General features: G+C 40.8%; 1 protein-coding gene across 3 annotated transcripts in view; it reads right to left on the reverse strand.

Annotated features, from left to right (window-relative positions):
• The window catches only part of nup93 (nucleoporin 93), a 78,273-nt gene that overhangs the window by 12,672 nt on the left and 39,019 nt on the right, over nucleotides 1–26,582 (reverse strand). For all 3 annotated transcript variants that reach the window (XM_061917051.1, XM_061917050.1, XM_061917052.1), the window contains 11 exons: nucleotides 24,187–24,315; nucleotides 16,785–16,859; nucleotides 15,285–15,377; nucleotides 15,065–15,204; nucleotides 14,828–14,960; nucleotides 8,541–8,698; nucleotides 8,278–8,443; nucleotides 7,354–7,447; nucleotides 579–770; nucleotides 377–503; nucleotides 230–302 (listed from right to left, as the gene is read on the reverse strand). In XM_061917051.1, the coding sequence (XP_061773035.1) occupies nucleotides 230–302; nucleotides 377–503; nucleotides 579–770; nucleotides 7,354–7,447; nucleotides 8,278–8,443; nucleotides 8,541–8,698; nucleotides 14,828–14,960; nucleotides 15,065–15,204; nucleotides 15,285–15,377; nucleotides 16,785–16,859; nucleotides 24,187–24,315 (1,380 nt within the window). The remainder of the gene's footprint in view (nucleotides 1–229; nucleotides 303–376; nucleotides 504–578; nucleotides 771–7,353; nucleotides 7,448–8,277; nucleotides 8,444–8,540; nucleotides 8,699–14,827; nucleotides 14,961–15,064; nucleotides 15,205–15,284; nucleotides 15,378–16,784; nucleotides 16,860–24,186; nucleotides 24,316–26,582) is intronic.

Consider the following 26,582-nt stretch of genomic DNA (forward strand, 5'->3'; position numbering starts at 1 on the left):
TCAATCAGTCCATTGATGCCACACTAATAATGACCACGCCCAGCAATACACCATCCTGAAGTTGATTCTGATTAAATTCTGACACGTGTGTACCGGAATGAGGCCAATCACAACTTAAGGTTTATATACTTGCATAGAACTTCAACATGTGCATTGTTTTCATTTTCCAAAATTGACACAGCTAAAAAAGGCAACCAGTTCTTCACTGTACAGAAAATGGGTGACCCACCTCTCGACTTTCAATCACAAGTTCACTGACGCATCGCATAAACATGTTCTCTCCCTGGCTGTCTTTCTCATTGCTGCAGATACACATTGAAAGCATTAGAAAGCATTGTGGACGAACCATAGCATACAGTACATCTTGTGAAATTACCGTAAGAAGTAAAAGTACTGCAGGGCTTCCCGTGGATCCGTGGACTCAAACTTGCGAGTATAAAGCATGAGCAGGCGGATAAAGTTGAGGCGTCGTACAGTGGGAAGGTCACCAGGTTCTTGACTCACTGGACAGAGACAATGATTTAGAATCTAAATAGACTATTTTCCATACTGCCCTTCCTCTGTGTTCTTTCACTCACACAACTGGGCACTTTGCCCAGAAGACTTGAGGAGCAGTCGCAGCTCGTACAAGACCAGCGCGACGTGTACGGCATGACTGCGTAGTCGCTCAACGCGGAACAAGAAAGCCACAGCGGCCTCAAACTGAGCTGTGAGGAATAAGACTTGGAAATACAAGAATGGCTGCTGGCTCGCAGAGAAATGGGATTCGCCTGTTGGATAAGAGCAAAGAAAAAAGCATCAACATTTAAGTACTGTGTTGTTTTTGAATATCCCCGTTTACATAGTGGCAGGTGCATTTTTATTCACTAAACTGCGTGGGGATCAAGTTTCTTTTAGAGATGAGGTTATTTTGAGGGGAGGCTTTGATTTATTTATTTACAATATTACACAATACATTGGAACCCGTTTACTGTATTTTTCGGGTTATTAGTCGCACCGGCTGAAAATGCATAATAAAGAAGGAAAAAAACATATAAGTCGCACTAGAGTATAAGTTGCATTTTTTGGGGAAATTTGATAAAATCCAACAGCAAGAATAGAAATATATTTGAAAGGCAATTTAAAATAAAGAATAGTGAACAACAGGCTGAATAAGTGTACGTTATATGACGCATAAATAACCAACTGAGAAGGTGCCTGGTATGTTAATATAACATATTATAGTAATAGTCATTCAAATAACTATAACATGTAGAACATGCTATACCTTCACCAAATAATCTGTCACTCCTAATCGCTAAATCCGATGAAATTTTCTTCCTCGGTGTCGCTTCCAAACAACTCTGCCAACTCCAAAGGTAGACAATGTGACGCTTCCTCTTCTATCGGTACGTCGCTTATTTCAGAGTCATCGTCAGTAGCAGTTCCAATTATTCCAGCCTTTCTGAATCCGGACAGGATGGTTTCGGTTATGACTGAAGCCCATCCTTTGTCCATCCATCCAATGACATCCAGAAAAGTTGCATGGCACATTCTCCCGATTGCCGTGAAGCTGTGCTCTCCATCCATTATCCACTGCTCCCAAAGGTTGCGCAGGACTGCCTTAAAGGCCTACTGAAACCCACTACTACCGACCACGCAGTCTGATATTTTGTATAACAATGATGAAATCTTAACATTGCAACACATGCCAATACGGCCGGTTTAGTTTACCAAATTGCAATTGTAAATTTCGCGCGGAAGTATCATGCTAAAACGTTGCGGTATGATGACGTGTGCGCGTGACGTGACGCATTGTAGAGGACATTTTGTTTCAGCACCATCCCCAGCTATAAGTAGTCTGTTTTCATCGCATAATCCCACAGTATTATGGACATCTGTGTTGCTTAATCTTTTGCAATTTGTTCAATGAATAATGGAAACGTCAAAGAAGAAAGCTGTAGGTGGGAAGCGGTGTATTGCGGCCGCCTTTAGCAACACAAACACAGCCAGTGTTTCATTGTTTACATTCCCGAAAGATGACAGTCAAGCTTTACTATGGAACAGAGATGTCAAGCGAACACGGTTGGATTGGACCACACACACAAAGTACAGTGTACACTCTGCCCCTCCATGTTCAAACTGCTTCCACAGTGAATTATTATGTGAATTATATTTATATAGCGCTTTTCTCAAGTGACTCAAAGCGCTTTACACAGTGGAGTGTTTTAAGTCTCGTCTTAAGACCCACTTTTATTCATTGGCTCTTAACACTACATGAGTTGTGTGGTCCTCTGTCCTCTGTTGTCCTCTGTGTTTTTATACACTTTAATTTCTATTTCACTGTTTTAATTAATGTTACCCTTTAATATTGTTTTTAACCATATTTGTTTTTATATTGTTTTTTTATATTGGTTTTATATTTATTCATTTTTTGTTTTTATTCAGTTATTGGTGAAGCATAATATTTTTTTTAATATTGTTTTTAACATGGCTGTGCAGCACTTTGGAAACGTTATTGTTGTTTAAATGTGCTATATAAATAAAGTGGATTGGATTGGATAGGATTATGCAGCGACCATTTTGAAAGATTGTGTTTTGAAGAGGGTCCCTAGCGACTGGTGCTGAAGAAAGGTGCGAGGCCGACTGCTGCTGTTTTTGTTAACAACGGCACAGGAACTGAACTGCTAGGTTTAGCAATTACGTCTCTAATGTCTAGCAGCTAAAAACTGATGCATTCAGAACTATGAATGGTATGACTTATTAGAAGAGAGGCTCTTAGAAAATACCATTTAGCAGAAATGTGTGCTTATTGCAGGCTTCAGGTTTGCATGCATCACAGTAAAGTGAGTGCAGGTTCCACATTAGTGAGCACAAAAAGAACACCAGAGAAAAAACACCCAGCCAGTTTACAACAAGATGTGTATGTGCACAAAAATACAATTAAATTTATCCAAACAGTGACTGTCTAATCCCTTGCCACTAAATAACATGAGCCGCACAATTTGCCATCTGACAGTTTCACCATGGCAACTAACATGTAAGTAGACGACTTTTGAAAACATGCACAGGTACTTAGTCATCAAGTTTACTTTTTAATTATAATGCTTAATCCTCTTGCTGCCTTCAACTTTGCGGAGTAGAACAGGGTGGACTATGTCAGCCATTTTATAGCCTTATCTCAGACTGGCAGCGCTTTAGTTCAAAAAGCACTGAGCATACGAGAAAAGAGAGAGGGAGCAAGCGAGGACGAGGAGAAAAGGGATGAGGGAGAAGAGATAAAGAGGGTGGATGTTGGAGAAAGAGCAAATGTACAAGTGAGGGGTGAAAAAAAAAAGAAAGAATATCAGTGGGAGGGAGGATGGTGCAAAAACAACGGAACGAGAGAGAATGACAGAAAAGAAGGCATAACAGATAGAAGCGAACAAACGTCAGGGACATAGGCCATGCGATGTGGGCAAGTGCTGGCAGGAACCAAGAGAAGGCTTTGGGCTTCATGTCATGCTGTGAAGCAAGATGGAGGACAACAGGAAACATGGTGCCAGGCAACGCAGGGTGCCGTGGCACAGAGGGAAAACAGAATGAGGCTTGAGGCTGCGGTTCCCGCTGGGCAGAGGGGGTGAAAACTATTGAGTGCAACCGCCAGTCTTATCAGAATTCAGCAGGGTCATTTTTTGAGGACAGCCAGGGAAAGAAACTACAGTATGGGGATTATGTGTGTGTTGTGTGTATGTGCTAATTTTTTAAAAATGTCTTGACTGCATATGTGGTCACCTATGAGCTTTCTAGAAAAGCAACTCCAGTGCCTTGCAAAAGTATTCACCCGTATCTTTTTGATGCTTAAAAATTATGTTCCATTTAATTTGGCTTTTTTTCTTTTTACAAGAGTCCACATACTGTATTGTATCGTGACTCGTATCGTATTGTGAAGTTCTTGCTAATACCTAAACCCAGATACGCACTGTACATTTTCCCCATTCCTCGTTACATAATAGTACAAACTCTGTCAGGTTGCTTGGGGTCGGGGTCTTGAACAGCTGTTTTGAAATCCAGTCACCAATTCCCAATTGGATTGAGATCTGGGCTTTCACTTGGCCACTCTACAATGGGAGTCCCCGACCTTTTTCCCACCAGGGACCGGTTTAATGTCTGCATTATTTTCACGGACCGGCTTTCCACGTATGGCAGATAAAAACAGCAAAAAAAACAAATGAGCATGAAATCCAACTCACTATAACGCTGAAGTAGTTGATGGCATCTACTGTATAACAGTGTTGGCCCGCGGGTCCCAGTTTTGGCCCGCGAGCCACCCCTAGAATCTAATACATCTTGTTTTTTCAGCTGTAGTCCGCATAGGCCAGTGGTTCTCATATGGGGGTACGCGTACTCCTAGGGGTACTTGAAGGTATGCCAAGGGGTACGTGAGATTTTTTATAAATATTCTAAAAATAGCAAAAATTCAATAATCCTTTATAAGTATATTGATTGACTAATACTTCAACAAAATATGAATGTAAGTTCATAAACTGTGAAAAGAAATGCAACAATGCAATATTTAGTGTTGACAGCTAGAATTTTTGTGGACGTGTTCCATAAATATTGATGTTAAAACATTTTTTGTGAAGAAATGTTTAGAATAAGTTCATGAATCCAGATGGATCTCTATTACAATCCCCAAAGAGGGCACTTTAAGTTGATGATTACTTCTACGTGTAGAAATCTTTATTTATAATTGAATCACTCGTTTATTTTTCAACAAATTTTTTGTTATTTTTATATCTTTTTTTCCAAATAGTTCAAGGAAGACCACAACAAATGAGCAATATTTTGCATTGTTATACAATTCAATAAATCAGAAACTGATGACATAGTGTTGTATTTTACTTTATCTCTTTTTTTCCACCAAAAAGGCTTTGCTCTGATTAGGGGGTACTTGAATTAAAAAAATGTCCACAAGGGGTACATCACTGAAAAAAGGTTGAGAACCACTGACATAGGCCACAGCGGTACTCAGTTGTAATACACTTTTCTACAACTTGTGGCAGTAATGACAATATAAAACAGACAAAAGAAGTATGGCGTTAATGTCATAGAGAAAGTTCTTAAGTGCAAAAATTATGACTAAAATGGTGGAGCTGGATTTTCATTTTCACTTGATTTATATTGACAGTTTGGTTAAGAAACATTTATTAATTTAGTTTATTTATTTTAGCAAAACATTATATACCGTTTGTAAATGTATTTTGTCTAATCAGCCTAACCTAAGCCTAATTGTATTTGTTGAATTAATTATATGATCTTTGTGATTAACACATGCTTTTATATCATTTTATAAGGTAGTAAACTGTTAGTAGGTTAGATTATTTTGTTTTTATTGAATATGATTAAAATCAAGAGTAAGATTACTAACTTAGTGTAAATATTGGAATGGTACCCGGGCCCCTGTATAGTGGTAAAGTTGGGTCCTGAGGTCAAACAGGTAAGAACCCCTGCTATATACAACAGCCCTGCAAATGGCAATTAGCTTTTGGCTACAATTGGGCACATTAAAATCGTATATGTTTATTAATGTGCATTAATGCGCTATAACAAATGGTGACTTCTATCAGGAGTTGTAATATACATCTATAAACAAGCCTATTGGTGTGTTTAGTGGGACAGGCGAAAAGTTAAGTTGGAGAAAATGCGTTGACTAAATGAAGTTCCATCCATCAATTTTCTACCGCTTATTCCCTTTGGTGTCGCGGGGGGCGCTGGTGCCTATCTCAGCTAAGTTATCACATTAAATGAAGTAATTAATGTTTCTGTGCGGCCCGGTAGCAAATGCGTCACGGCCGGTCCACGGATTGGTGGTTGGGGACCACTGCTCTAAAACATTGTGCTTGTTGTATTTGAATCAACTCTGTGTAGCTTTTGCTGTGTGATTGTGGTTATTGTTTTGCTGGAAAGTAATGATTTGTTTAATTCTTCCAGCATAAACTAATTCATATGCTGGAAAATAATGTTTCTGCATTGATGTTCCCCTCGACCTTTACAAGCCTTCCAGTGCCTGTTGTTGAGTAGTAACCCCTCAATGGTGTGTTTGTGGTGGTGTGCATCAACTGTCATTATAAGTTCATCTTTTTTTGGACATTGTAATAAGAATTAATGTTTTACCGAGTCTAGTCATGTGTCTGGCAATGCTCAATTAAGAGTGCCTGTGGGGGGAACACCCGTCTTTTCGTGTCGTCCTTGCCAGTGGCTGTCAAAGTGTGCCAACTTGTCGGAATACCTACTCAGACGTCTTATGTCCAGGTGAGATGCATGATTATAATCTAGAATAAACCTATAGTGAGCAAGGAAGCGAGGGAGCAGCAGACCACTCAATGATAGACACACGGAAGTGATCACAGCGCCGCTATAAATAGTTTGTCTGCGTTAGCGCTTATAATAACAATCACTAATGCTTGATTAATATTCAAATCACAAAATGTAAATAGAGTATTGTTGGCCATTTTTGAATGCTTTTATGGGCAATAGAGAGGAGCTCTCATTGGCTCCGTTGTAAGATAGAATGCATTAAAAAAAATCCAAATGTCGTCCTGTCTTTCGTAAGGATTGTGAACGTTAGGCAAAATTCCCCCAAAAAAGTGCAGTTCCCTTTTAGAGGGGTGAATATTTGTATAACCATTTATTTTACAAGATACATTTTTCAATTAATACATGGCAGTAAAAAAATATTTTTTCACTTTGACATGAAATGTGCTTTTCGTTTCTAATTCTGGTAAAAAATTTTTTTAAAAAAGCCAAGTTGAATTGACCATCATTTCATTTATTCAATTATACGAGCAATAAAAGGCTGAAAGGCTGAAGGTCGTGTTCTTCCACTTGCTACCTCAAATGTTCATCAGAGTATGATCCAGATTTGCATAAACTAATCAACAATTTTTCCTGCTTAAAATAAGAAAGTAGTATGCATTTGCTTTGGCTTTTCAGTCATACGTTGTGGGTTCTTGCTCAACTACATTAGTTGACAATTATCCTTCAACTAAAAGACATATTTAAAAAAAAAAAGTAAGTCATTGTTCAACATTATTTACTTAATCCAGTTGATTCAAACAACAATGTGTTGTAAAATGCAGTTGCTACAACTAATACATGTTTAATTGTCCTGTTCTGTGGGTTTGGAATAATATTGTGTTTTTGACTGGACACTCACTTTCTATCTAATTCTTAAATTTTACATTTACAAACTATAAAGTTAACACAGATTCCTCTGTCGTTTCCACCACAGCAATACAATTCTAGTACACTGATAGAAAAGGCGACAAAAAGATTCAAGAAAATATAACTTAAGTGTGACCTGTAAGTGTGTAACAGACTGTTACTACATACCGTAGTCCTCCAGGAGTTGTTTTTGGAGCTGTGGCAAGGTCAGTCTGTCCTGAGGGGAGCTGCTGCCATCATCATCGAAACACACCTGACTCAGCTGCAGAGAGCAAGAAATTTGTAATCATATATAACCAATATGTAACCACAATCCAAATGAAAGTAAATAGAAACTAAACAAAAAGCTGATAATCACTACAGAGGAACCCGTTTATGTTTTGACACACCAGACCGCTGTCGACATTAGCGGTTTTTAACATAAAAGAAATCCAAACTAAAACTGAATATTGCTTTTTCAGGGCATTCAATCGATGGCAACTGGACTGTTCGGTTTATCTTAGATAATGTTTCTTCTCTTATCCAATTAAGCTTCATCAGTTAAACATTGCTTGCATATTGCGACTTTGGCCAGCGACAGTTTTGACATGGTTTTCCTCTATATGATACTTTACATTCTTATCTAACAGAGGTGCTGTGGTACTTTAATTTCATATCTTGATTACAATGACAACGCTTTTTTAATGGGTGTATTCTGCCATGCTTTTATTGGGAAGGTTTACTCTTCACTGAACAGGAAGTCACACTTTGGGAGTTTTAACTGTCTCCAACTAGACAGTAGTTATGGTTCTGTTTCAAGCTGCTTAGTCATAATTATTAAGTTCTACAACACATGTTGACATAAATACATCCATTCTTCATAGAAATAAACAATCTTAGGTCCTCAAATTTAATGCCGGCCATGTACACTTTACATTGAAGTTGACTTAAGCATTCACTTAAGTAATAATAAAAACACAGTTGACCAGGACTTGAAAAAATAGTGGACATAGACATGTCGAGAACTTCAATGGGTTCTTAGATCCTTGAAGCAGTATTAAGCAATTATGTAGGACTCTACCAGGTAGTACTATCAACAGACATACACGTTACCTTAAGCCAAAGATAGTCTTCAGTCTTGTCTGCCACTTCTCCGTGGTTATCGCTAATGTCACATTTGCCAATAAGACAGTAGACAGCTCTCTTGTAAGGGTCTGCGCTGTTCCTCAGGACTCTGCGGTAGTGTAGACGGAGCTTGTTCTCTGAAGTTGGGGAAAGACTTAAAAAAAAAAAAAAACAGATGCAATACTTAGAGGGGCATTTTATTACAGTCGGGGCTTGAGTGAAGTCTCAACAAGCTGCTGCACATTTCTCACCGTCTGCCGGGGCTGTTTGCGTACTCTTGAAACCAGGTCTTGAACTCGCCAAGCTGGTGCTGCACTCGGTTGATTACGTGCATCGCTGCCGTTAGGTCTCCGCAACGTATACAATAGTAGATCACAGCCCAAACTGGGTGGCCCTCGATTTCACCATCCTGTATAAGCAGACATCAAACAATTAAGATTAGAAAGGGAAATAAGCCTCATTTTGCTACAACATATTCAATGATTTTATCTTAACGGCCTGATGTACGAACCCCTCATTGTACAAACTTTACGATTTCCGAACCACGGACCGAATAAAAATATGCTTTGTAGTACTAACTTTGTCTCAGTGTATGAATATTTCATCCACCCATTTACCTGCAGGGCAGCCATTTTGTGCACGGCTACGCAGCCATTGTGGGTGAGCTCATTGATCTCCGATGATCATTCAGTCTGCAGAGTACTGCTATTTTGCCACTTTGTGTGCTTTTGTGTGTTTCTTAGCATTTAAAAAAAAAAAAAAAAAAAAAAAAAAAAAAATCTAGTTTTGCTAGATCAGTATAAGTGAGAGTCATTTATGATAGAGAATAAACTTTCTTGAGCTCCGAGGCGACAATGCAGCTCACCAGCTCATGACGTCATTATAGCACAGAGCTGGGCAAATATTTTGACTCGGGGGCCACACTGAGAAAATATGTGTCTGGAGGGCCAATATGTATATGTGTATAAAATATGTATACACACTTAGCTGAAAAAATCTGCTGTGCAGTATGTGTGTTTGGATCCTTTTTTTCCCCCAGGAACACTAATACCAAAAGTCACAATGTCCGATAGAATTCTAAAAAAGGTATGACAGACCACCTCAAAAAACGCTGGAGTTAAACATTTTTTACTCAACAGGACACCCAAAATGTACATTAAAATAAGGAAAGTGAGATTTACAATTCTAATTATGAACAATAAAACACTGAATATTAACAACATATGAACATCGCTCCTCTTTTACTTCTCAGACCATCTCCTCGATGGACATCTTTACAATCAAGCAAAACACAAAAAAAATGTAAAAAAAACCCCAGCAAAATATGAATGCAAATGGTAATAAACACCTACAGTATGATATAGTATCACTTTAATGCAGAAATGTGTTGTAAAAATTTGCTTCCGCATCTGTTTCTGACACATGCATTTTGGGCTGGCTGCTCCGAAAACAAAACCCGCCCATTCTCCTTTGTTCCTCGTCTTAGCTGCTGTGACGTAGATTACCGTATCAACTGGTATAAAACTCAAAAGCGCAGATTTCGACCATTGATATATTTTCTATAGTTCAAGACTTCCATCCATCCGTCCATCCATTTTGTACCGCTTATTTATGGTAATTTAAAAACAGCACTGCACACCATAATGGCGGCTACAGTTTTGATGTTAAACGTCTAAAAAAATTATGTAGAACGTCCGGCGGGCAGGATTGAAAATCTTAATGGGTGCATGTGGCCCGCGGGCTGTATTTTGCTCAGGTCTCATAAAGAATCAACAAGCTAGTTAGCGCTCTGTGACAATGTGCCACTAAAATAGTTTGTATGGGTTTGCGCTTATGATAAAAATATCACTAATCCTTGGTTAATATTCAAGTCACAAAATGTAAATGGAATATTGGTGGCAGTTTTTGGATGGCTATTTAGGGGGCTCCCATTAACTCCATTATAAACTGACTTATTTACAAACTAGAATGCATTAAAAAAATACATCTGTCTTTTTGTCTATCATAATGATTGTGAACGATTTCCAAGAAAGCTGCAGCTCCCCTAAAGCTTTATAAGCAGAGGATACTTTATTATTTCTGATGCAGTTGTTGCAGACTTATAATATACATTATTGAAGTAAAAGCAATTCTATGAATCAGGGATGTGATTGGGGAAATACTAAAAAAGAAATAATACCATTGTTACTATAACTATCTACAAGATTAATATAGGTTGCCTCTCTCTCTTCCCTTTCATCTTTTGGTATTCCTTCTTTTTTTTTTTTTCCATTTATTTATGTATTTTTTATTATCTTTCTAGCTATCATTATGTATACATATCGCTGCATTTGAACAACTTTATTGTTGACAATAGAGGTAAACTATTGGTTTTGTTCATGATTAATAGCGCTTTTTCTATTGGTATTTGTATTGCTCCAGTTTTAGTGTAAAAATGCTCATTGTCATTACTATATTATTTATTTCACTAACTGCTTATTTGCTATCACTTTTACGATCATATTTGTACATATTATGTATGTGCTGGTGTTGTTCTATTGTTGTTGTTGTTATTGTTGTATTTGCTGTTGTTGTTTTTGTCTCTCTGTCTAATCCACTCTTATCCCCACAATTTCCCCCTCTGTCTTCCTTTTTTTCTCTTTCTATCCCCTCCTGCTCCGGCCCGGCTGCACCAAATGATAATATAAATACATTTAATAAAGTCACATTCAAATAAGACAACAAGAGAAGTATCCTACACTTCTCTTTTGTAAAGTAAATCTGAACAGCCAATATGGGCATCTACATCAACTATATGATTTGCCTGAGAAGCTGGACAGGACAAAAAAAAAAAGAAAAAAATAAATAAATAAATAAATATTTGGAATAGTGGATCTTTTTAAAGCCCTACATTTTAGGATTATTTGGGGTTATTTACACAAACCTATTTTCACATGATAAATTATATTTTACATTTCTAAATAAAAATCTATTTAAAACGTAAACAAACTGAAATCAAATAACATAACTACTAACTTTAGTACAAGATGAATCCTAATGCTAAGAAAGGTTACCTGGAAGCAAAGATGCTTCATCTGCAAATAACTCAATAAATGTGGCTAACATCTTGTGGGGATTTATGGCTTTATGTTTTCTACATGGCTGAATATCCATTTTGACAGTATAAATCAAGGGACGGCGTGGCGCAGTGGAAGAGTGGCCGTGCAAAACCCGAGGGTCCGTGGTTCAATCCCCACTGAGTACCAATCTTGTCACGTCCGTTGTGTCCTGAGCAAGACACTTCACCCTTGCTCCTGATGGGTGCTGGTTAGCGCCTTGCATGGCAGCTCCCTCCATCAGTGTGTGAATGTGTTTGTGAATGGGTAAATGTGGGTGTCAAAGCGCTTTGAGTACCTTGAAGGTAGAAAAGCGCTATACATGTACAACCCATTTATCATTTATTTGCTAAACATTAGTCCAGTCTTACTTCAATTTAGCTGGCTTCTGTGAACAAAGCACAGCAGATATACTGATGTCATGATTAATTTTATGTACCTATGTAACACTCTCCAAATTTTGCCTGGCATAGACACTAATTGGCTATGATTAGCATATCAGTTAATGATAATTGAGTTTCTATGACAAAAGAAAGTTGGGATGATCATCTCAACAGTGCTCAGACGAAATATGTAGTTAACAGGTTTTACAAGTGCAAATTAACTCAAATCCACAATCGACATAAGAGATGACTTTACCACAGGGGTGCCCATTACGTCAATCGCGAGCTACCGGTCGATTCCGGAGGGTGTGTCACTCCATCGCCAGCCAGACTTAAAAAAAATAGACCTAAAAATTAGCTACTTTAATCAAGTCACTTTCGTCACTTGATCCACATTCACGGCACCCAAGGATCTTGTGAGATGACGCTGGCTGCTGCAAACTCATTAACAAAAAATGGCCTACAGGAAGGCGAGAAACACTTTTTATTTCAACAGACTCTCGCGCCGCACCTGCCGTCAAAACTCTGAAGACCGACTGCACAGTTCCTATCTTCACAATAAAAGCGTGGGTTCATCCTGCCTGCGCTAACAAAATAAGAGTCTCAGAAAACTGGCGTGCACAAGCTAGCAAGCTACGGAGTTTGCCGCCAATGTATTTCTTTTAAAGTGTATAAAAGCGAGTATGGAAGCTGGACAAATAAAATGGCAAAACACAACCACTTTCATGTGGTATTGGACAGAAAGGAGGACTTTTTTTGAAAATGCGGACGATATCATCACTACTGTCTGATTCCATCCATTTTCTACCGCTTGTCCCTTTTGGGGTCACGGGGTGTGCTGAAGCCTATCTCAGCTGCATTCGGGCGGAAGGCGGGGTACACCCTGGACAAGTCTCCACCTCATTGCAGGGCCAATATAGATAGACAGACAACATTAACACTCACATGCACACACTCGGGCCAATTTAGTGTTGCCAATCAACCTATCCCCAGGTGCATGTTTTTGGAAGTGGGAGGAAGCTGGAGTACCCGGAGGGGACCCACGCAGTCACGGGGGGAACATGCAAACTCCACACAGAAAGATCTCGAGCCCGGGATTGAACTCAGGACTTTGTTACTGTGAGGCACATGCACTAACCCCTGTTCCACCGTGCTGCCCCACTGTCTAATTCCAATAAATGTAAGTCATCATAATCAGGGACTACACCAACTTATGTTCGTGTCTTCATGAAATTAATCTATGTGTTAAACATGCTTGTATTATCATTAAACACCTTTAAAGGCCTACTGAAACCCACTACTACCGACCATGCAGTCTGATAGTTTATATATCAAAGATGAAATATTAACATTGCAACACATGCCAATACGGCATTTTTAGTTTACTAAATTGCAATTTTAAATCTCCCGCGAAGTTCCTGTTGAAAACTTTGCGAAATGATGACGCTTATGTTGACGCGTGCTTGTGATGTTATTGGTTGGAGCGGACATTTTATCCCAGCACCGATCACGGCTAAAAGTCGCCTGCATTAGTCGCATAATTACACAGTATTTTGGACATTTGTGTTGCTGAATCTTTTGCAATTTGTTTAATTTATAATGAAGACTATAAAGAAGAATGCTGTTGGTGGAAAACGGTGGATTGCAGCTGCCTTTAGCAACCGAAACACAGATGGTGTTTCTTTGTTTGTTGTGAAGCTTTAATATGGAACAGAGCGGTCAAGCGAACATGTTTCCCGACCACATGTTGACCGGCAGGTTTCAGTGAGAAAATTGTGGTAATAAGTCGGCTCTTACCGGAAACATCAGCGGAGCTTGCGTCCTCCTGCAGCAGCTGTCAAAAAGGCAGCTGCGACTTTCTTGGCTCCTCCATGGCTTCCATCAGAGACACTGGCGGTCAACACACCCCTCTGTCTTTCAGGTATGACTTTATAATCTCACTAAAACACTAGTAAAACAATAAGCAGATAAGGAATTTTCCAGAATTATCCTAGTAAATGTGTCTAATAACATCTGAATCGCTCTAACTGCCCTCGCCTTTTTTTTTCTTTCCAGTGCTTCACTCTAACTTTACTCACCCACGAATCTTTCATCCTCGCTCAAATTAATGGGGAAATCGTTGCTTTCTCGTTTCAAATCGCTCTTGCTGTTGGTGGCCATGATTGTAAACAATGTGAGGATGTGAGGAGCCCGACAACCCGTGACGTCACGCGCACATCGTCTGCTACTTCCGGTACAGGCAAGGTTTTTTTTATTAGCGACCAAAAGTTGCCAACTTTATCGTCGATGTTCTCTACTAAATCCTTTCAGCAAAAATATGGCAATATCGCGAAATGATCAAGTATGACATAGAATGGACCTACTATCCCCGTTTAAATAAGAAAATCTCATTTTAGTAGGCCTTTAACTTGTTAACAAAAACGTCTCTTTCATAAATAAATAAATACATATACATTATATATATATATATATATATATATATATATATGAATGAGGTAGAACCCCTCGACTTGGTCAATTGAAAAGTAGCTCGCTTGCAGACAAAGTGTGGGCACCCCTGCTATACCAGCAAGAAAATATTCGTTCTCACCAGACTGTGGCAGAATATCAGAGAATCCATCCATCCATTTTCTACCGCTTATTCCCTTTTGGGGTCGCGGGGGGCGCCGGCGCCTATCTCAGCTACAATCGGGCGGAAGGCGGGGTACACCCTAGACAAGTCGCCATCGCAGGGCCAACACAGATAGACAGACAACATTCACACTCACACACTAGGAGAATATGTGATGCAAAGTTTAGAAAAATTAACACACTGGAGAGTCGATTGATTGAATACTTAAATAAATTAAGGGCTGACATGGTCACTATGAATGGATTAATGTGGACCCCAACTTAAACAAGTTGAAAAACGTATTCGGGTGTTACCATTTAGTGGTCAATTGTACGGAACATGTACTGTACTGTGCAATCTACTAAAAAAAGTCTCAATCAAAACCATATGTGTGTAGAAAGCAGCGCCGCTTCTCCTAAAGACCTTCATATGGTGAATGAAGGAGTTACCTGCATGCCGGGAAGGGGGCCTGGTAGTTTAATGTTAAGGAAGCTGCGGACAAGTTGGTACGTTCCCGGCACCCCTCCCAGTTGTGCCTGATGAAGGTTCCCAAACACCGTCACCATGGTGTAATTTTTATAACTGGGAGAGAGGAGACACAAACACATTCAGGTGAGATTTGAGCTGCTATACTTTCACATTCCTTCCAACCCCCTACAGTGGTTGACAAGCCTCTATATGTTTACCTGTTCTCAAGGCAGCTAAGTGCCTGCCGCACAAACGCCATTTGCATCTCCACTGAAGTGCGACTCTTCAGGGTATCTTTGGATGGAACTAGCAAAACATCGGTCATCTGTTTCACCATCAGCCACATGTCTGACACATTCTAGACAAAAGATGGAGGACAATGAAAAACGCTTGCATCAAGGAAAGCGGAGAGAACACTACATTTCTTTTTGCTGTTACCTTATCATCCAAATTTTCTGCTACAGAAGCACATAAATCTCCCAGATTGGGCTGAATGTGACCATTTACAATCTTCTCGTTGAAAATGTAGATCTAAAGGAGGAAGTTAACACAAAATAAAACAGATAACCCTGAGTACACAGACAAATATTCAGTCATAATATTTCATAGCCACATTTGAAGTCATGCAATAAACACAAAAAGCCTACCACCATATCTTCAAAAGCAAAAAAAAAATTACGACCATCGAGTAAAATGGTTCACGACGAGAAACAACAAAAACAGAATGACGACATTGAGGAGGTCGTCGAAAAAAAAGACAAAAACAAGACAAATGATGCTGCATGCGATGTGTCGACACATAGTGATGAAACAAACACACAGAGGGGAAGGTCAGAGAAGACGATGAAGGGGGAGAGCCTCAATTTACCCATAATCCTCTACTACCGGCCTGTCAATCAATATGTTTGATCGGCACGCCTGTGACCTCGTTCCAATGTAATGTTGTTTAATGCATTGCTGCTTTTGAGTTGAGATTGTATTACAGCACATGTAAATTCTGGTTTTAAGTATATCAGAATATTTTGTATACTTATGGACACTCCATTTGATTCCTGATTTTATCAGCATAGTTTGATTAACATAATATTTTCCTCTATAAAGCCAAAAACACTTTGTCAACATGTTTACAAGAAGTAACCGATTACAAAAACTAAGTTAAAACGACATAGCAGACAAAAATAGCGTAAAGATTCTAAAAATCTAGTGCAGACTTGTTAGCCTCGATTCGGGGTATTCAAAATTAGGTTAGCAGCTGAATTTTCTATTGCCTAGAAAAACATTTTTTTTTGTTTCAGATAACTTAATATACAGTATATTCAGTTTCTTTTTTTTTGTTTACAATTCACAAAATGTATTACGAAAGCAATTAATGAGGTAGTGATGAACAGATGTGTGTTTGGTTTTAAACATTTTAAACTTAAATTATCTTCATTTGGTAATATTGATTATTTAAATCTATCCATCCATCCATCTATCCATTTTCTATCGCTTGTCCCTTTCGGGGTCGCTAGAGCCTATCTCAGCTGCATTCGGGCGGAAGGCGGTGTACACCCCGGACAAGTCACCAACTGATCACAGGGCCAACACAGTTAGACAGACAACATTATAACAAATTTAATAAATTGTAACAATATTTTATGGAGAACAGGTATTTTGACCCACACTGGACTGGCTTTCACCACAACTTTAATAAAAAGGTATTGAAGTGTTTCCCCCACGTCATTTCTTTTTGTGTGTGGCGAGGGGTGTCCAACAACTAAATTTACAATAATTAAAGTTTTGACTTCATGAATTCCTTATTATGCATTAGTATAAAAACATATGTTATTCTAATATCAATTTGTAATTTTCAAAACAGGTTTCGAGTGTTAATTTCTGAATTTGACATTGTCAAGTTTAGGGTGCATGAAACTGCTTTAATGGTTTACAACTGCTTACCTGACGTCCATACGCCACCTCCACGCTGTCCAAGGCACTCCTTCCTGGTGCTGTTATTTCACTCACAAAGCTGGGCTACAACAAAAAAAAGGTTCGAAATAAGAGTTCAGACATCGAGCCAATAACTAATAAGGTGTTTTTCCATTAAAAGTGAATTGCCTTTTTTTTGGAATGTTGCATATCCCACAATCATTATTAGAGACAAGCAGACAAAAGTTTTTTTTCTTTCTGCATTCTAATTTGTAACAATCGGCTAATTCCCGGAGTCTAGCAATGCAGCTAATGGGAGTGATCATTTCTACTTCTAAATCAATTTATAATGGCATTCAAAACCGTCAACAATAGTTCATTTACGTTCCATAACCTGTATACCTGACATTGTTGTTGTAAGAGCAAACACTGAGGAACTATTTTTCTATCGTACTAACACATCAACATGCTATATTAGCCGTAAGAGCTTGCTACGACAAGAGATGAGCGAGCTTCTACGTCAGCATAAAACGCGTTTGAGTTTGTAATGCACAACACTGTGATACGACACCAATTTTGTACTGAATGAAAAACATGAAGAATCATATTACAGGATCTGTTAAGTATTTGCCTACATTTCATGTTTTGTTTGTATACATCGAACCAGACATATGTACTGTAGTTATACTAAAATGCATTACTTGCTGCGTGTGGTATGGTCGATGTTTTAAAGTGACTCACTCGATGGACAGTTGTTCGTCTGGTCCAGCTGGTGATTTTGGGTAAGCAATCCATTTATGACGAAATAGCTTGTCTCCAAGTTCCATATTTATAGCGTCAAAATCGCTTTCACCTCACTCTCCCGGCCTCCATCTGCTCCAGCGTCTCACTCTTCCTTTGTGCTGGTTTCTATAAGCATTTAGCTTCAAAACTTTGACTGGACACTCACTCGCGGCTGTGTTGGATCCATTATGGATTGAACTTTCACAGTATCATGTTAGACCCGCTCAACATCCATTGCTTCCGTCCTCTCCAAGGTTCTCATAGTCATCATGATGAACAAGATGGCGGCGCCCGGACGGGCTGCGCTCTCGAGGAGCTCCTGCTAAAGATGGAACATTTGGCAGAAATACTGGACAATTCCACAAACTTTATGGCTGGCTCACATCGTGGTCACTCCGTGATCACGTACGACCGCCAGACACTTCTGGATGTGGACATATCGGGCCGTTTTGGACTGATAGACACTTGCGTGCTAGACTTGCTAACTAGCATGCGAATACATCGGCGGCTACATCCAGCGGCCTGTGAAGCAGGGGAGTCTAGTAGCAGCGGGGGCCGTCTACGGAGCAGACGCCAGCGGTGTGATCGGAAACGCGGATGCCGAGCGGGGCTAAAAACAAAGCAGAAGGCTAATCCCCACAGAACACCACTTTCCTCCCTCCCGAAGACGGATTTAGATGGAAAATGCGAGACTACTGGTCTGGGTAAGGAGTCAGTTAAATTAGAACACGTTTTTTCTGCTTTGAGTGTTTCAGAGTTGGACATGTGTTTTACTGAGGTGGCTAACTATGATGCGTGCAGTTTATCAAAGCAACAAACAAACAATCGGAAAATCCCCGTTACTGAGGTGGCTAACCATGATGCGTGCAGTTTATCAAAGCAACAAACAAACAATCGGAAAATCCCCGTTACTGAGGTGGCTAACCATGATGCGTGCAGTTTATCAAAGCAACAAACAAACAATCGGAAAATCCCCGTTACTGAGGAGGCTAACCATGATGCGTGCAGTTTATCAAAGCAACAAACAAACAATCGGAAAATCCCCGTTACTGAGGAGGCTAACCATGATGCGTGCAGTTTATCAAAGCAACAATCAAACAATCGGAAAATTCCTGTCGTATCAATTCCTAGATATGGTCGTAACTATACTAAATGCACTGGGCATAATAAACACAACATTATTAATATTGCTACTACGGATAATTTGATCAAAAACTCCCTAAAACAGCCCACTACCTATAATATAGGTTTTTTAAACATAAGATCATTGTCTCCTAAAACGTTGTTAGTTAATGATATTATCAGAGACAACAATCTTAACGTCATCGGTCTCAGCGAAACCTGGCTTAAACCAAACGACTTTTTTGCGCTAAATGAGGCATGTCCTCCTAACTTTACACATGCGCATATTGCCCGTCCGCTCAAAAGGGGTGGGGGGGTCGCACTAATATACAACGAAAACTTTAACCTTAGTCCTAACATAAATAATAAATATAAATCGTTTGAGGTGCTTACTATGAGGTCTGTCACACCGCTGCCTCTACACCTGGCTGTTATCTACCGCCCCCCAGGGCCCTATTCGGACTTTATTAATGAATTCTCAGAGTTCGTTGCTGATCTAGTGACACACGCCGATAATATAATCATAATGGGGGACTTTAATATCCATATGAATACCCCATCGGACCCACCGTGCGTAGCGCTCCAGACTGTAATTGATAGCTGTGGTCTCACACAAATAATAAATGAACCCACGCATCGCAACGGTAATACGATAGACCTAGTGCTTGTCAGGGGCATCACCGTTTCCAAAGTTACGATACTCCCGTATACTAAAGTATTGTCCGATCATTACCTTATAAAATTCGAGGTTCAGACACATGTTCGTCAAACTAATAATAATAATAACTGCTATAGCAGCCGCAACATTAATACAGCCACAACGACAACTCTTGCTGACCTACTGCCCTCGGTAATGGCACCATTCCCAAAGTATGTGGGCTCTATTGATAACCTCACTAACAACTTTAACGACGCCCTGCGCGAAACCATTGATAACATAGCACCGCTAAAGTTAAAAAAGGCTCCAAAAAAGCGCACCCCGTGGTTTACAGAAGAAACTAGAGCTCAGAAATTATTATGTAGAAAGCTGAAACGCAAATGGCGCACGACTAAACTTGAGGTGCACCATCAAGCATGGAGTGATGGTTTAATAACTTATAAACGCATGCTTACCTTAGCTAAAGCTAAATATTACTCAAATCTCATCCACCGTAATAAAAACGATCCTAAATTTTTGTTTAGTACGGTAGCATCGCTAACCCAACAAGGGACTCCTTCCAGTAGCTCAACCCACTCAGCTGATGACTTTATGCAATTCTTTAGTAAGAAAATTGAAGTCAGTAGAAAGGAGGTTAAAGACAATGCGTCCCAGCTACAACGGGGTTCTATTAACACTGACACGATTGTATATACGGCGGATACTGCCCTCCAAAATAGTTTCTCTCGTTCTGAGGAAATAACATTAGAGGAATTGTTACAACGTGTAAATGGAATAAAACAGACAACATGCTTACTTGACCCTCTTCCTGGGAAACTGATCAGGGAGCTCTTTGTATTATTAGGTCCATCAGTGCTAAATATTATAAACTTATCACTCTCCTCGGGCACTGTTCCCCTAGCATTCAAAAAAGCGGTTATTCATCCTCTTCTTAAAAGACCTAACCTCGATCCTGACCTCATGGTAAATTACCGACCGGTGTCTCACCTTCCCTTTATTTCAAAAATCCTTGAAAAAATTGTTGCGGAGCAGTTAAATGAACACTTAGCGTCTAACAATCTATGTGAAACCTTTCAATCCGGTTTCAGGGCAAATCACTCCACGGAGACAGCCCTCGCAAAAATGACTAATGATCTATTGCTAACGATGGATTCTGATGCGTCATCTATGTTGCTGCTCCTCGATCTTAGCGCTGCTTTCGATACCGTCGATCATAATATTTTATTAGAACGTATCAAAACACGAATTGGTATGTCAGACTTAGCCCTGTCTTGGTTTAACTCTTATCTTACTGATAGGATGCAGTGTGTCTCCCATAACAATGTGACCTCGGACTACGTTAAGGTAACGTGTGGAGTTCCCCAGGGTTCGGTCCTTGGCCCTGCACTCTTCAGCATCTACATGCTGCCGCTAGGTGACATCATACGCAAATACGGTATTAGCTTTCACTGTTATGCTGATGACACCCAACTCTACATGCCCCTAAAGCTGACCAACACGCCGGATTGTAGTCAGCTGGAGGCGTGTCTTAATGAAATTAAACAATGGATGTCCGCTAACTTTTTGCAACTCAACGCCAAAAAAAACGGAAATGCTGATTATCGGTCCTGCTAGACACCGAACTCTATTTAATAATACAACTCTGACATTTGACAACCAAATAATTAAACAAGGTGACACGGTAAAGAATCTGGGTATTATCTTCGACCCAACTCTCTCCTTTGAGTCACACATTAAAAGCGTTACTAAAACGGCCTTCTTTCATCTCCGTAACATCGCTAAAATTCGCTCCATTCTGTCCACTAAAGACGCCGAGATCATTAGCCATGCGTTTGTTACGTCTCGCCTCGACTACTGTAACGTATTATTTTCGGGTCTCCCCATGTCTAGCATTAAAAGATTACAGTTGGTACAAAATGCGGCTGCTAGACTTTTGACAAGAACAAGAAAGTTTGATCACATTACGCCTGTACTGGCTCACCTGCACTGGCTTCCTGTGCACTTAAGATGTGACTTAAAGGTTTTACTACTTACGTATAAAATACTACACGGTCTAGCTCCATCTTATCTTGCCGATTGTATTGTACCATATGTCCCGGCAAGAAATCTGCGTTCAAAGGACTCCGGCTTATTAGTGATTCCCAAAGCCCAAAAAAAGTCTGCGGGCTATAGAGCATTTTCCGTTCGGGCTCCAGTACTCTGGAATACCCTCCCGGTAACAGTTCGCGATGCCACCTCAGTAGAAGCATTTAAGTCTCACCTTAAAACTCATTTGTATACTCTAGCCTTTAAATAGACTCCCTTTTTAGACCAGTTGATCTGCCGTTTCTTTTCTTTTTCTTCTATGTCCCACTCTCCCGTGTGGAGGGGGTCCGGTCCGATCCGGTGGCCATGTACTGCTTGCCTGTGTATCGGCTGGGGACATCTCTGCGCTGCTGGTCCGCCTACGCTTGGGATGGTTTCCTGCTGGCTCCGCTGTGAACGGGACTCTCGCTGCTGTGTCTTGGATCCTCTTTGGACTGGACTCTCGCGACTGTGTTGTATCCATTATGGATTGAACTTTCACAGAATCCTGTTAGATCCGCTCGACATCCATTGCTTTCCTCCTCTCTAAGGTTCTCATAGTCATCATTGTCACCGACGTCCCACTGGGTCATTATTGTCACCGATGTCCCACTGGGTGTGAGTTTTCCTTGCCCTTATGTGGGCCTACCGAGGATGTCGTGGTGGTTTGTGCAGCCCTTTGAGACACTAGTGATTTAGGGCTATATAAGTAAACATTGATTGATTGATTGATCATTGTCACCGACGTCCCACTGGGTGTGAGTTTTCCTTGCCCTTATGTGAGCCTACCGAGGATGTCGTAGTGGTTTGTGTTGTGGTTTGTGCAGCCCTTTGAGATACTAGTGATTTAGGGCTATATAAGTAAACATTGAATGATTGAAAACTACAAGGTTGTAAATCCTCATTTGTCCAAAAATAGTCGTCTTTGTTGTCTGTTACCAAGTCTGCCATGATTTAGAAACACAATTGTGTTTGATTCCGGAAGTAGGAACCAACATTTGTTGCCAGAAGTCAGAGGTACGCTGCTATGGAAACATAACTCATTGAGCAGAAGAAACCAGTCCCGGAAATGATTAAATTATCAAAATACGGTAAATATTGAACATATTACATATAGTTATGAACATGTTTGTCCATCCATCCATCCATTTTCTACCGCTTGTCCCTTTTGGGGTCGCAGGGGGTGCCGGAGCCCATTTCAGCAGCACTCGGGCGGACAAGTTGCCACCTCATTGCAGGGCCAACACAGATAGACAGTCCGTGTCTGTTACTACGTTACATATAGACTAGAGATGTCCGATAATACCGGACTGCCGATATTATCGGCCGATAAATGCTTTAAAATGTAATATCGGAAATTACCGGTATCAGTTTCAAAAAGTAAAATTTATGACTTTTTAAAATGCCGCTGTTAGGAGTGGTACACGGAAGCAGGGAGAAGTACAGAGTGCCAATAAACCTTAAAGGCACTGCCTTTGCGTGCTGGCCCAATCACATAATATCTACGGCTTTTCACACACATAAGTGAATGCAATGCATACTTGGTCAACAGCCATACAGGTCACACTGAGGGTGGCCGTATAAATAAGGTTAACACTGTTACAAAAATGCGCCACACAGTGAACCCACACCAAACAAGAATGACAAACACATTTCGGGAGAACATCCGCACCGTAACACAACACAAACACTACAGAACAAATGCCCAGAACCCCTTGCAGCACTAACACTTCCGGGACGCTACAATAAACACCCACCGCTACCCCCCCCAACCTCCACTCATCTCAACCCCGCCCCCCCAACCCTGCCCACCTCAACCTCCTCATGCTCTCTCAGGGAGAGCATGTCCCAAATTCTAAGCTGCTGTTTTGAGGCATGTTAAAAAAAATAATGCACTTTGTGACTTCAATAATAAATATGGCAGTGCCATGTTGGCATTTTTTTCCATAACTTGAGTTGATTTATTTTGGAAAACCTTGTTACATTGTTTAATGCATCCAGCGGGGCATCACAACAAAAATAGGCATAATAATGAATAAATAATGTGATAATTCCACAACTGTATATATCGGTTGATATCGGAATCTGTAAATAAGAGTTGGACATTATCGGAATATCGGATATGGGCAAAAAATCCATTATTGGACATCTTTAATATAGACTTGCACTGGGTATATAATCGTTGCTGGAGAGTTGTGAAGTTGTTTTAAAGGGCTTTGAAGGCTACAACGGTGACTCCCATTAGCCGCATCTTCCAAGAGTTCTTTAACATCTTTAAAATCGTTTTTAAAAAAAAGAAGACGTGTGTTCTTTTCTCATAATGATTGTGAACTATAGGCAAAATTCAGAAAAAAGCGATGCAGTTATAAAATAATGTAGTAGTTCTGTGTGCAACTCTAAACTCAGTTGACACTATTTCCCAAGTGATTCAACAAGCATTTTTATCACAGTGTGTCTTATCATATCAGACACTGCAGTCATATTTGGTTTTTAATCTTTTGTGCAAGTAAAAATACACAACTAGAGTGTGTGCTCACAGATGTGACATATTTAGAGCAAAAACTGAGGTTCTCTTAATTCAATGCCAAATAAATGTTCAAAAGTATATTCACACCAAAAATAGATGTTTCTCCTTTTGTCTCCTTTAGTGAAAAGCAGAGGGGAATGTGTCATTCTATTTTGGGAATCATCTTCATGTTTGATTCTAAAAGTCATCTCAACGTAACTGCTTTACAGACACGCAACACTTCATCTATTTTTTCTTCAACACATAAAGGTGCAGGTTTTATGGTGCAAGTGGCGTACCTCCACATCTTGACTAAAGTCGAGGGCGTCCTCTCCTGCACCAAGGAGCGTGTGCAACACTCTCTGCTTCACCTGCTCCCACTGGACCAGCATGGACTCACGATGGTACTCTTCAGCCAACATGAACGTCTGAAACATGAAAAATACCATAGCCCACATTCTATCTTTTAATAATTTGCAGGTACATCCTGTATTCTTTATTCTACATGGCCCAGTTTTGCAAATGTAAATTACTTCTGTGATAAGACTTGTTTAAAGTAATCATCCATCCATCCATCTTCTTCCGCTTATCCGAGGTCGGGTCGCGGGGGCAGCAGCCTAAGCAGGGAAGCCACTTCGTCTAGCTCTTCCCGGGGGATCCCGAGGCGTTCCCAGGCCAGCCGGGAGACATAGTCTTCCCAACGTGTCCTGGGTCTTCCCCGTGGCCTCCTACTGGTTGGACGTGCCCTAAACACCTCCCTAGGGAGGCGTTCGGGTGGCATCCTGACCAGATGAAGAACCCTGCCGAGAGTATAGAGCTGGTCCACAGTTCCATGACCAGGACGAAAACCACACTGTTCCTCCTGAATCCGAGGTTCGACTATCCGGCGTAGCCTCCTCTCCAGTACACCTGAATAAACCTTACCGGGAAGGCTGATGAGTATGATCCCACGATAGTTGGAACACACTCTCCGGTCCCCCTTCTTAAAGAGAGGAACCACCACTCCGGTCCGCCAATCCAGAGGTACCGCCCCCGATGTCCACGCGATGCTGCAGAGTCTTGTCAACCAAGACAGCCCCACAGCATCCAGAGCCTTAAGGAACTCCGGGCGGCTCTCGTCCACCCCCGGGGCCTTGCCACCAAGGAGCTTTTTAACTACCTCAGCGACCTCAGCCCCAGAAATAGGAGAGTCCACCACAGATTCCCCAGGCACTGCTTCCTCATAGGAAGACGTGTTGGTGGGATTGAGGAGGTCTTCGACGTATTCCTTCCACCTATCCACAACATCCGCAGTTGAGGTCAGCAAAACACCATCCGCACCATACACGGTGTTGATAGTGCACTGCTTCCCCTTCCTGAGGCGGCGGACGTTGGTCCAGAATCGCTTCGAAGCCGTCCGGAAGTCGTTTTCCATGGCTTCCCCGAACTCCTCCCATGTACGAGTTTTTGCCTCAGCAACCGCTGAAGCCGCACACCGCTTGGCCTGTCGGTACCTGTCCACTGCCTCCGGAGTCCTATGAGCCAAAAGGACCCGATAGGACTCCTTCTTCAGCTTGACGGCATCCCTCACCGCTGGTGTCCAACAAGGGGTTTTAGGATTGCCGCCCCGACAGGCACCAACTACCTTGCGGTCACAGCTCCGATCAGCCGCCTCGACAATAGAGGTGCGGAACATGGTCCACTCAGACTCAATGTCCAGCACCTCCCTCGTGACATGTTCGAAGTTCTTCCGGAGGTGGGAATTGAAACTTTCTCTGACAGGAGACTCTGCCAGACGTTCCCAGCAGACCCTCACAATGTGTTTGGGCCTGCCAGGTCGGTCCGGTATCCTCCCCCACCATCGCAGCCAACTCACCACCAGGTGGTGATCGGTAGAAAGCTCTGCCCCTCTCTTCACCCGAGTGTCCAAAACATAAGGCCGCAAATCCGATGACACAACTAGAAAGTCGATCATGGAACTGCGGCCTAGGGTGTCCCGGTGTCAAGTGCACATATGGACACCCTTATGTTTGAACATGGTGTTTGTAATGGACAAATTGTGACGAGCACAAAAGTCCAATAACAAAACACCACTCGGGTTCAGATCCGGGCGGCCATCATATGTTTGGTAATAATCCAATTGTAGAAGAACTCAATTCAACAAACGCACATGCAGTACATGATATAACCAGTGGTGTCCGGGGGCCATTTTATTTCCTCGGCCCTTGCCGTATTTTAAAAATAAAATTAATGTAGTATCAATGAGATATAATCTTATATTTGTACACAAATATGCTTCGAAATGCCTGAGAGAATTTAGCATTTAGAAGACCCGTCAAACTTGAACACTTTTTTTCAGCTGCAAGCCAATTTGATATAAAATGTTTTTAAGTCTGTAAAAAGGCTGGAAAAAAAACTTTCTATATATTAGTGAAGTGAATTATATTTATATAGGGCTTTCCTCTAGTGACTCAAAGTGCTTTTACATAGTGAAACCCAATATCTAAGTTACATTTAAACCAGTGTGGGTGGCACTGGGAGCAGGTGGGTAAAGTGTCTTGCCCAAGGACACAACGGCAGTGACTAGGATGGCGGAAGCGGGGATTGAACCTGGAACCATCAAATTGCTGGTACGGCCGCTCTACCAACAGAGCTATACCACCCCCAAAAACATTGAACAACAACAAAGCTCTGTGTTATTAGTTACATCACATAC

The sequence above is a fragment of the Nerophis ophidion genome, linkage group LG12 (assembly GCF_033978795.1).
Source record: "Nerophis ophidion isolate RoL-2023_Sa linkage group LG12, RoL_Noph_v1.0, whole genome shotgun sequence".
NCBI lineage: Eukaryota > Metazoa > Chordata > Actinopteri > Syngnathiformes > Syngnathidae > Nerophis > Nerophis ophidion.